We start from the raw sequence: 12,508 nt of genomic DNA, 5'->3' as shown, positions 1-12,508 counted from the left end.
GAATCATTTCATATTCTTTTGGAAATTTACGTCTCCCATAACCTCTCTAGAGAAATCGCTGAGCTAGCCAATTATCTTCTTTGTTGTTCACCTTGTGGAACATTTTGTTTATGTCTTCAAAAAAGGGGCGAAATGGCGAAATGTAAAAAAAATGCTCATCAATACATTAAGCAAATCTGGACCTCTCAGAAGGATTTGATTTAGATTAATACTATTGAATTTGGCCGCTGCATCAAACCTCATATAATCTGACTAATTTGGAATTTATTTTTCAATAAAAAACCCGTTTTCCATTTATTTTCTGAAATTGCCGTTTGCGCCAGATTTTTTGTTGCTCTTTCGTCATCTTTAGACGAACTATTATCTTCGGAAACTTTTATTCCCATATTATCCATTTCAAAAGATTTTTTCAACATTTCATGAAGTTCGATGTCATCTTGATGATGAAGTATAAACTCATTATCCTCTCGATTGAGATGAGAATGTTTCCATGGATAACCCATTCTGATTTTATTCTTGAAGTCACAGGAAATGTATGTAACCTATTATGACTTAGCTCGCAATTATCAAATTCATATTATCCTGACCAACGAGAATTTTAGGTTTGGCACAAGGAAATAAGGATATATTTATACTTTCTGGTATATAAGTCCAATTTTTCATGATTTTTTTGATATCTACAGATTGAACGGGTAGACTCAAATTATTCAAGGTTTTGAATACATTTTTTTTTCGAGTTACTAGCTTGTATTACTATACACACTCTTCTAGGCTCTCTTCCTTCATTTGTGACAGAATTAGTCCATTTTAGTATGAGACAACCTTTAGGGCCATCGGCACCAACTTTGTTTGCTACTTCCTCATCTATCAAAGTGGCAGTTGCCCCTTCATCGAAAAGTGCATAAGTAAGCTTCCTTACTCCTTTTCAAAATAACAGGTACAACCCTAAGCAATATTTTTTTATCGTAATACCTTGAATGATGACTAACAATTTTCGAGTCCTGAGTCTCCAAATTTTGCATTCTATTATCGTGTAGCAAAGGATTATGATAAATGTTACATCCATTTATGTTGCAGGGTTTTCTTATTTCACAATACTTAGCTAAATGGTTAGATGAAATACAACAGAAGCAAATTTTTCCTTTTCTTACCTATTCCAGCCTTTTATCTATATCTAATGCTAGGAAAAACTTTCTTTTCCGTTTGATGGTTTTTCATTTTACAGTAACGACACTTAGTAGATTTCAAATTTCAAATAATTTATTCTCATACAAATACATAAAACAGATGAGTTGTCTAATAATAACATGGTGAATAAATGGAGATTTAACTACTCACGAGGAGGAACTCCACCTGTTAGTGAGCATTGACATCACATAATAAAAATAGTAATAGTTCAGTCTTGTGTGTTCAGGCCCTAAATAATTAGAATTCTGTTGTCCTATTGTTTTTTTCTTGAATGGTATCATAATATTCTTATTGTGTCTTGTATCATAATTGTGAATTGATAGGGTCAAATTAGATTTGTTCTTGTATTGTACAATAGCTAAACTCATGAAGTAAAGCATTCTAAGGTCAAAAATTCCAGAGTCTCTATATAAAAGGTCACTAGGATAGTCATAGTTTTTTCGTAATCTGAGGAACCGTTTTGGATTACTTCAAGCGATTTGAGGTAAGTTTGGAAAACTGAACCCCAGCCAACTATGCCATAACTCATATGATATTCTACCAAGCTCTTATAAAGTATAATTCTTTGTTTTATATATAGAGTACCAATGACTTTTTTGAATTTGTAAAGAATATATCGTAATTTTTTTACTATGTATTTATTTTGGTGGTCTCATCTGAGATGGCAGTCTATTATTAAACCTATTTTTTTTTTCAGGTTTTATCACGGCTTCTTCAGGTACTACAAGTTTGTATTTTAGTAAGTTAACATTAAAGCTACTAAAAGGTAAGTAAAAACTTTTTTGAAATTGATTGATAGTAGCCTATAGTCAAACCATTTCTTAACTTCATACATATCATACTTTGAGATATCTAAATTTCTGAAGAAACCCCTAATATTTTGAGAAGTTGCTGTATATGTAAATCCCACTTCATATGTCGATTTATCATGACACCAAGGTATTTCACTGCTGAAGGAATTTGTTTGTTCAAGCCTACTTTAAGGGGACCTAAGTTCGGTAATCCGGTAATATAAGATGTAAATCATGAGTACCTAGTTTTTTGGTGATCAACAGTTAATTTATTGAATTGAACCATTCCGATATTTTAGGAAAATCATCTTCAACGGTTTCATTCATATTTTGCCGAGTAGAAAGAGTGCACAAAATGGCAGTATCATCAATGAAACTGATAGTTTGACCAGTGGTTTTCAAAGAGAACAGACTACTCGTGGCCCCAACACAGTGCCTTGAGGATAACCATACGTTGAAGTTCTGGGAACAAGGACATCATCAATTTCAACAATCTGTTCGCGATCTGATAAATAACTGGACAAAAGGTTGTATGTATTTCCACGGATGCCATAATCATTCAACTTTCGTAAAATGGTTTTGTGACAAAGTGTCAAAAGCCCTGAAGAGGTCTATAAATATTCCAATTATGGATATTTTTTTATCAATAGCATTATAAACAACTGTTGTAAGTTTATGAATGGCATTCTCGGTTGATCTGCCTTCTCTAAAACTATACTGAAATTCCGACAATATGTTTAATTTCTTCAAAAACTTGGTCAGTCTAATTTTTATCAATAGTTTGAAAATTTTTGAAATATTGGACATTCGAGAAATTGGTCAATAGATACTAATTTATAATTCATCTCTTTTAACATCTCATGAATACAAATAAATACAACAATACAAAATACAAAGATACAAAAAAAACAACAAAAACTAATTGGCGCTCCGGGGTGACTTCATTGATTCCAGTGGCGCATTTGCATTTTTAGCTGCAGGAAAACCCGGAAAAACCTGCAGAACCACATCATCTGAAGATCTTAATCTGCCAATGGCCTCTCTTTCATAAAACAAATTGTAGGGTATCTCCAGAAGCTCTAATAAATTCAATACATCGCCAGAACACTTACTGACACGACTTTCGTCAAACTTAAACCAGTCCGTTTTGTCTTAGACCAAGGCGTAATGATGACCAGATTCAACGCCAGACCCACAGTGAACAATGACTGCATGCAAATTACGATAGTGCTCTGCTAGATTGAAGTTTTTATCTATTCCGAAACTTCGTAAGAGTTCGGTGCTTCCGTCAGAGGTTGAGTCATGTTTGAGTCAGTGTTATTATCAGATTGACTGGTGCCTCAGCTATACTTGTTTTCTTATAACAGTCAGTCAGTTTGGCGCATGGTTGGCAATACAGTCGATCATCACCTGTTGAAATTTCCATTTTCAGTTGATTTAACAATAAGCTTCGCACGGACTGGTTATTAGTCATATTAGGAAACGCTAGTTGAAGTTCCAGAAATGCACATACGTTTTTGCCGCCTCTTGGACGTTTCCTACAAAGTAAATGAGTGAGGATTTTTTCTGCAAAAAATTTACAAACACAAGACGAGATAGGCTGTACGGAATCATTCAATTCAGAGCGATCCGGAGTATTGATTCTGATACTTTTTGCTCACGAAGTGTATTCAACAAGAACCCCAAGAATTCGACCTAACGAGTATCTAGTGGACTTCAAAAACTCCAGAAAATCTGTTGGTGGGAAAGATGATACATTCTTACGAAACTGCAGCTGCATGAACAGGTGTTTGAGTTTGGTGAATGAGTAGAAAACATTCTCGTTCATCGTTGAAACCTTGTTCTCGAAATTCTTCGTCATGAACAACACTTGTAAAATGCTCTTCATCTAGCAAGTGTTCCCTAAATTGTCTGATCCAATTTTGTTCTCAAGATTTTCAGGAAACTCTCAACTGATTTGTAAGGAAGAACATGTTTCACAGAATCTGCATAAGAACCATTTCTCAAGCTGCAATCGATCCTTCCAAGTGATGAAGGGTTTTGTAGAGGGATCGATACGGCTCTTGCTTCATGAAGCTCATTCACTAAAAGGGAACTAGAACCACGAGGACTGCAACTCTTATTTGGAGGGCAAGAATAACCTGAGTCCATTGACCGCACTGAAAAAGAAAAAGGTAGAACAGTCACTTGCGAATTAACTTTGATAGGAGACTGATTAATATCCACATATCTTGCCTTGTTTCGAAGAGACTTTAGTTCCTTACTGAGATGACGGCAATGCATGATCTCATCAAAATTATGTGAAGGAGGATTAGTTCCAAGGACCGAAGCAGCATTATCATGTTGAATAGCAATACTAATTGTTTCTATCAAAACAGAGGTAGAATGGTAATCTTCCGTTGCTTGGCCTATTCTTCTTCCCAGTTCATGAAAGAATAACAGATACTCCGGGCCATAAACACCCAAAGTTTCAACCGCTATTGGATGAAACAGATAGTTGTAACCAAGATTTTGATATTTTTTTGTTTCAATTTTTCGCCAGACAATGCTGCGGTTTCAGCAGACTTCAAACTTTCGGCTAGATGGGACCGTTTCAACGCAAATGAAGTCTCATACCACAGTTTTACCATATTTCCATGGCATGAGAGACATACCTTTTGATCTGGTCTATTTTAGGGTGGTCATCATTGTGGTATTCAATGGTATACTACTGGATTCTATAGGAGATTCGTCCTTGTCGTTATTGGAGTTCAGAGTGGATTCGTTGATAATCGTGTTTGGACAGTTTGCAGACAGGTGCCCATCTTGCTTACATTTGAAGCATAGATGATTGTCTAGTGGGAGAAAGATTCCGTAAGGAGTTTCTTCGAAAGATATTAATGTACTGATAAGAACCGCTGTTTGGCCTTGTCAGTTAGGATTTTGACGAGAGAACAAATATACTATGAAAAGAATAGAACTCACAGGTACCGATGAATTCGGCTATGACATTATGCAGTATACAATATCACCAATATTTTGAAATTCGGATTTTACCTCAAAATAACAACTTCCTGCTATCTCCGATAAGCACGTTTTTAAGTTACCAGTTAGGACCATCCTCCCTCAACTGATTTTGTAGATACTTGTTGTGAAAACTAACTCACTTTCTTGCCACATCATTTTATTGCGAAAGAACAAGCAAGCTATTTGAGATCACTAAAAGAATCGTTAAAACAGAATGAGTAGGTACATTGTGATTTGTGATTTTTCAAAAATTGTGTCTTTGTTATTCAGAATGCTACATCTAGATTTCATTGTAATTACGATCATGCAACGATTTATCTAGTTGTAATTCATTACAAAAAGGCAATGTACTCATTTACAAAAGCTTAGTTATAATATCCGACTGTTTATCATATGACGCAGTTGCCGTTTATGAACTTACAAGGATTACAACTGAATTCATCAAAGAGTTATTCAATGAAGCTGTGAAAGTTATAACCTCTTCTGATGGAGCGCCTCAGCAATTTAAAAACTACAATAAAATATATATTACTACAGACTTTGGCCTGAAAGTTGGATGGCATTATTTTGCAACAGCTCCTGGCGAAGGGCCTTGTGATGGAGCAGGAGGAACTATCAAAAGAATCGCTGCACGTACAAGTATTCAACTTCCGTACAAACAACAATTTTCATCACCTCAACAATTGTATGACTGGGCGGTAAGACAAAATTCTTTGCCAAATATTTGTATTCGGTTCTTTTCTAACACCCATTATATTCATCGTTCTTTGAGAGCTGAAACAATAACAAGTACACAAAAATATAATTGTGTCAACGGTAAAGATTCTTTGAAATTCAAAGAGTTTTCGTTGTTTTCAAAGTTGCATACGCATAAAGTATTTGAACACGTTGAAAATATTGATTGATTAAAAAATATCACGAAATATAAGGCCTACTTAATTTGGCCTATTTCTGTTGATTTTGATCAATTTGTAAACTAATTAATAATTATCAATCATTATAATCTTCTGAAGTAGTTTTGACGTAAAATATTATGATTTTCTACACTTTTTGATTTAAATTAATAATTTTTAAATTGGAAAAACATAAATTCTAACTTTCTACTTTTTCTTCTCTTTATTTTGGTCTTTGCTTCCTTTCGGCGCAGTAGACCAGAATTCTAACGTTGCATGTTTGAAAAAATTTCACACCGTTTTCTTTTATAAATGTGCGTCTGAAAAAAAAAATAAAAAAAAAACATCTTTTTTAGTGAACATGAAATTTTTAAATAAAAAAAAATAGATTTCATGATTGCCCATTGAGGGATCAGGCTTGAAAGTTGGGGTATGAGTGACAGTTTTTTAGAAAAAAACTTCAAAATAATTGACCGCTACGTGTTTTTTGGAAATCGACATTTCAAAGTCGAATTGATAATCTTATAGATGAACAGTTCAACATTTTTTTGATTGTTTATTCCAAAAGTGTGTTTGAAAGCGATTATTTGAAAAAAAAGTCCCGATTGGCCCATTTTTCTCAAAGTTATAGACATTTGAAAAAAGGAGCAAATTTTCTTCAAAAATTTCAAAATACATACTAATGTATTTTGTGGATAATCTGACAAATTATAGAAAAAAAAAAAGAATATTTTGCTTAAATTTTTTTTAAGTTAATTAGGGGCTAAGCTCATTCAAAAATTTGATTTCTCATATGACTTTTGCTTGTGTAGAAATTTAAATTTGCTACAAAACAGTTCTCGTAGCAACCACTTATTGATCAACTTTTTGAGCTGCAGAGTTGGAAAGGTGAATATTAAATATTCAAATTGAAACTTTAGATCTTACATCAAATATTATTCACAATGAGTTCTACTGAGTAATTGAATTGTTAATTTTGGAAACGGCATTTTGTATAGATAAATTTGAATCCCTAGTTACTATGAAATCATATTATCAATGAACTAAAATTTAAATTTTCAGCCTATATTTCCATTTTTCAATTGATAATGTAACAATTGTAAATCAACTGTGATAATAGTGGAGATAAAAATCATATCATTTATTGACTAAAGAACTATACACTTTGTGACTTTGAATGAAACAACGAAGAACATTCAAAGAAAGTGTGATACATATTCTCATAGAACGATTTTGTTGATGGCAACAACTAAAATATTCAGAAGTTAGGTGGAGTTTGAGAAATGATGGAAAACTGAATTGACAAAAAAACAAAAAAAGAACGAAATACAAAATTGAAGTGGAGAGAAGGGTAGAAAAGTTCATTTATATTATCCACAACGTGTTGCTTGGGTAGCTAACTCAAAGTTAGTTTCTGGTAATTCATGACAATAATATCTGTTTTTGTAGTTGAAGAAAATTAAATTGAAAGGCCAAGGACAAAAAGTGTGAAATTATTCGAACTCCAAGAAACCCCTTTTCCCATATATTATGACGATAATAATATGTCTTTATTTATGAATACAACTTAAAGACATACAGTTGTATAGGAAAAAAAATAAAAAAATTACAATTCTTGCAGAGGCCGTGTAATAAATCTATTCTGAATTACAACTTGGGTATCTCGTGTCCATTCTTCTCAGAGAAAATGTATACAATGTTCCTACTTGTTTGAATGAAAATATTTTACAGCTATAACCTTCTGACGTGATCGTTTCCTTACCAAAATAAGGGACTCAATGGTATGAAATAATTTTTTCTTTTCAATATATAAATAAAATATTGGCTGTTTATAATTCCCTCACGATTATAAAGAGAGATTATTATTTCATTAGAATACTAACAGTATAATACACACAGTATTCAAAAAATTGAGATCCACAAGAAAACTCAACCAACTATGTTTATAATCAGTTTATATGTTCACTAATAAAATAGTTGTTTCAATACTGATGAGATTTTGACACAATTCAACAAATTGAATTCTTACACAATATTTTCTTGTTGGGAAAGATTAAAAGTTGCTCTGAAATCTACGTTATGATCTTGAATTAATGATTGAATAAACAGATCATCTGATGTGGCCTGAAAAGTTACTGAATATATATTGCCTTGGTTTTGAATCGAATCAATGTCATCATATTTACACTTTCACCTGGCATAGAATGCCATAGATAAATACTAATAATATATTTATTTCAAAATGACTCTCTGTAAAGCAAGAAATTATTTCGATAATATTTTTTGATGAAACGCTCTAATATGTCAATAGATAATATGAGTGTTTTCTTCAAGCTCTGTAAATCACAGTTCATTTTGGAAACATTATTTGCCATCAAATGATTTATAGAATTAAAAAAAAGGATCTTTAAAATTTACTATTTTGTATTTTGTTGAACAGGAGTTGAAAAATGTACAGTTTCAATCTAGAATCGCCGCAACACATCTTGAAAAACGAGAAAAGAAAGTTTCTACTAGTAACTAATGTTGTTACTACAGTTTATTGTAATTGTTTGAGAATATCCTTATAGAAAGGAACTGCAGTAACAACACTTGTTACGAATAGAAGTGGTAAAAAACCTAGAAAGTTTCAATTCTCATTTTCCATGGTGATCTACAACGTCTACATCTACCAATTTATCCCAACACATCTGTTTACATCGAAGCACGGCTGGCAGAAAGTAAAAATGTGTTGTTTTGAAAAATGTTTGATGAAACGAAAATTATACAAAAGTGATCTGGGTCAAATATTGAAAAATATCCATGGAAAAATGTAACGATACGAAAGTGTATGTGGAAGAACCAGCAAATGGTATCCAGTAGTACTGAGATGAAAGTATTCCGCTCATTTTATTAAGTAGTTCCAAGTTAAGTGATTGTTTCACTTAAATAAGATTCATGGAATGGATTCAAAGTTTCTTTTCGTGTGAAGAAATCCAAGCCTTGTGATGATTTCAGTTAACCAGTTTTTTGTGTTATCGAAAGAGAGGAAGCCTAGACGGAATCAAAGATTACCGATGACTGCCTACAGTATGTACACTTCAGCATTCCCTGAAGCGGCTGGATTTCATCCAGAAAAAAACTATCCGCTCGATTGGCGACACTTGCAATCTTTCAGTGTTACGATCTTCGTTCGGGTTTGAAGTCCTTCGTGGTTTGGAACTGTATAGTTTTGTGTAGTTCGTGAACGAACTAGGTCGGAAGAGCGATCTTATGAACGAACTATACGAACTAGTTCGCAGACCCGTCACTCCTTAGTTCGACGGCACTGAGGCGAGAAATCGAGAGCGCGGAGCGGCGCCACTGTATAGTATAGTTACTGTTAAAATAGAACCAAGACTGGTATGTTTATTATGATAAGAAAATGTCTAAATTCATTTTTAAGTGGGTAAGAACATACCAGTTTTTCTGTGTAATCATTAGTAGATAGATAAATACAAATTAATATGTATTAGATAGGTATTAATTTCAAAGATTAAGAGTTGATTATTTACAAACAGGTACTGTCGTTTATTTTTACCTAAATGAATTGTTGATCAACGCAAGCGACTTGTTGATCAAGTCTTTCGCGACTTGAAGTAGTGAACTAACGAACTAAAAGATCGAACTAGTTCGTTTAAGAGCTGCGAACTAAAATGAGCGCTCCTGCTCGTGAACTATAATGCGCAAGACTAGAACTGTATCCTAACATTTCCCAAGCGCGAGTGGCTGGCTTCTTCAGTGGTCTATTCATCCTGATGGTTCACCGATGACCAGTGATTTCTAGTCCGTAAGCTGTATTCATGTTGACACAGGTAGGCCGCCTTTCTAGTTGGTGCGTTGTTATTGGCCAAAGTGTTATTACCTGTAACATTGCGTTGCACTGCTGCCACCTTAGCATATTTCAGTATGGGATTCCAAATCCGGTTAAGCGTTATAGCCTTCCCTTTGCTGTTGTAGTTTTCTGTATGTTTATGGATTTCTATGGTTCCCGTACAATCCGACTGTGGTATCCATGATTGGGTGCAAGTAGTTTCACATCTTCAAACAGTATCGTATGATCTCCTTCACTAAACGCGTGTTCCGCTATTGCCGATTCTTCTATTTGACCTAATCTACAGTTTCTCCGATGTTGGTACCATGTACCCGTGGATCTTTTGGTGGTATTGATACGAACATTTCCGCAGGTGCATGGTATACGGTATACTCCTGCCGCTTATAGTGGGTCTTTTTGTATTTTGCAGATCTCAGGCTTTGCTGTTTTGTCCTGGTGTGCTTGAACACTGTTTTATGTTATGTTTCCTTAGGATTTTTTCGATTCCGTAACCTTTGGGATGTACGGTAGAAACGCACGTCAACCGTTTGAGTTTCCTCCCTATTTTGACTTGTAGGAGTCGTCAGTTTCATGGTCTCGTTGATCTCGGTTACACTGTATCCATTCGATTTTAAAGCCACTTGAAGATGTTCCAATTCTTCTGGTAGGTGTTTCGTTCACATATTCTACGGGCACGTTCCGTCAGGGTGTTGATAATTCCATGCTTTTGACTTGGTTCGAAAGTGCATGCAGATATCTGTCCGTGTGTGTCGGTTTTCGGTAGACTTTATGTATAAGTCTTGTGCCACGCCTATCGACGAGTACATCTAGAAAAGCTATTCGTTGTTCCTGTCCAGTCTCCATGGTGAACTTGATGCTACGGTATTGAGCATTTATGTGGTCTAGAAGTAGATTCAGTCTGTCCCTCCCATGTCTCCAGATAACGAAGGTGTCATCCACGTATCGTAGCCAAATGTTTGGTTTGAAATCAAATCATCGATTGCCTTCTTCTCAAATTTCTCCAAGAAGAAGTTGGCTATCACTGGGCTGAGTGTACTAGTCATCGGTGAACCATCAGGATGGATAGACCTCTGAAGAAGCCAGCCACTCGTGCTGGCAAAATGTTAGGATACAGTTGATTAACGGAAAAACAGATTTTTTTTCTAAACAGTTCCAAACCACGACGGCCTTCAATTTCGAACGAAGATCGTGACACTGAAAATCTTGGCCGCGAAAGCCTTAACCAATTTACTTGCAATCTCGATAGTCTGGAACACCGAAGAAAGGTTGGAGATATGTCTCTCTTTCATAAATAATTTCACGGAAGGCGTTCAGATGACTTGGCAAATTTGATTTCATCACGAGCGGTACATATCAGAAATACGCGACGGACTGTGGCTGCTCATCGTTTTAAGATTCAACTCAGTACACCTCGTATTTTAGTGTTCAATAACTCTTCAACATACAGCGATTCGAATCCAATGTGAATCGTTACTTTCTCACAAGCATCGCTCTTATAGCGCCTCAAGGATTTTTCTATAGTGCTTCGTATTATGAAAAAAAGGAGGAATAGGAAAAGTAATGAAATTCTGAATAAAAGTGAGTGGGATGAGTAGATCATACAGAACATACTTGAACAAAATTCTTTCAAAACAACTATTTTTACAGAAACAATGAACTTTATATTATAAGAAAATTACGTTTTACTATTCAAAGTGTATTCCAAACATTTGTTGTGTATAAAGATGGAGAAGTATAAAGCCAAAAACTACAAATTGAACGGGTTATATTTCAAAGAGTGATTAATTTTTTAAGAAAGGAAGTCTCTGGCTTTCCACTACTACATCTTGATGGAAAAAAATGTGGGAATCTTCCAAAGAAAGAAAGGAAGCATTCACTTCTGAAAGAAGAATCTCTATACATAGATGTGTAGATCATGCAAATAAGTAAATTTCACACAAACGGAAAAAAAAGCCTTCCTGAAATAGCTACTTTTATATAAACATCGAACTACACGAAATACAAATTCTTTCGGAACAAATACTTTCATATAAACACTGAATTATACAAAAAACAGTTTTCTCTACTCAGTTTGTATTCCAAACTTTCGTTATGGAACTGAATCAGATATCATTCACAGGATTTCTACACAATATACAAAATGAAAGCTAAAAATTTCACTTACATGGAACACTGTCATCCTCACTGGTAGACATCAATGTTTCGCCGTAAGATACTTGCTTTAGGGCTCTTCGTTACCAATCTGGATTGGTATTTGATCTATTCATGTCATCGATGACATAGACATACCATTCATTTCCGTGTCTTAATAAATCCCAGCCAAAGGAATATTGTTTGAATTGAAAGGGTTATATTTTTAAAAGTGAATAATTTTTCGGGATCGAGTAGTGGAAAGCCAAACACTTTCTTTCCCAAAAAGTTTCTTTTCCACGAACTAATCTTTCCTAAATAATTTACCCCTTTGAATTTGAACATCAATTGATAACATAACTTGAGAAAAGTCGTAAAAATATTCCATTTGACGCCACAAATATTATTCTTTGTTTCAGTACAAGTTATAAACTATTTGTATACCAAGTGTAATTGCATAGCTCATTAGAGTGCTTTAGCTGACGATAGTATCAATGAATATTAATATTCATACCTACAAGGAATTTAGTATAAATGTAAGATATGAGAAGTTTAAAAAAATTGCTACATATGATGCAATATCGTCTATTATTTATACATGTACTTTCCTGCAACGAGATGTTCTGTGATTTGTTTTATGTACCTAT

At 34.2% G+C, this 12,508-nt stretch overlaps 2 protein-coding genes across 2 annotated transcripts in view; one reads left to right on the top strand and one right to left on the bottom strand.

Moving 5' to 3' along the window:
- The window catches only part of LOC111507510 (uncharacterized), a 484,193-nt gene that overhangs the window by 99,003 nt on the left and 372,682 nt on the right, over positions 1 to 12,508 (bottom strand). The gene's annotated exons all lie outside the window — the stretch shown is intronic.
- LOC111506162 (uncharacterized) overlaps positions 9,601 to 12,508 on the top strand; it is a 47,749-nt gene continuing 44,841 nt past the window's right edge. The window contains exon 1 of the mRNA XM_074185262.1: positions 9,601 to 9,711. Within this exon, the coding sequence (XP_074041363.1) occupies positions 9,700 to 9,711 (12 nt within the window). The 5' untranslated portion in view covers positions 9,601 to 9,699. The remainder of the gene's footprint in view (positions 9,712 to 12,508) is intronic.

This window comes from Leptinotarsa decemlineata, unplaced genomic scaffold, assembly GCF_025532065.1.
Source record: "Leptinotarsa decemlineata unplaced genomic scaffold, Ldec_3_MD MMD2_tig00026369_RagTag_RagTag, whole genome shotgun sequence".
Lineage (NCBI taxonomy): Eukaryota > Metazoa > Arthropoda > Insecta > Coleoptera > Chrysomelidae > Leptinotarsa > Leptinotarsa decemlineata.
This window is presented reverse-complemented; position numbering and strand designations above follow the sequence as displayed.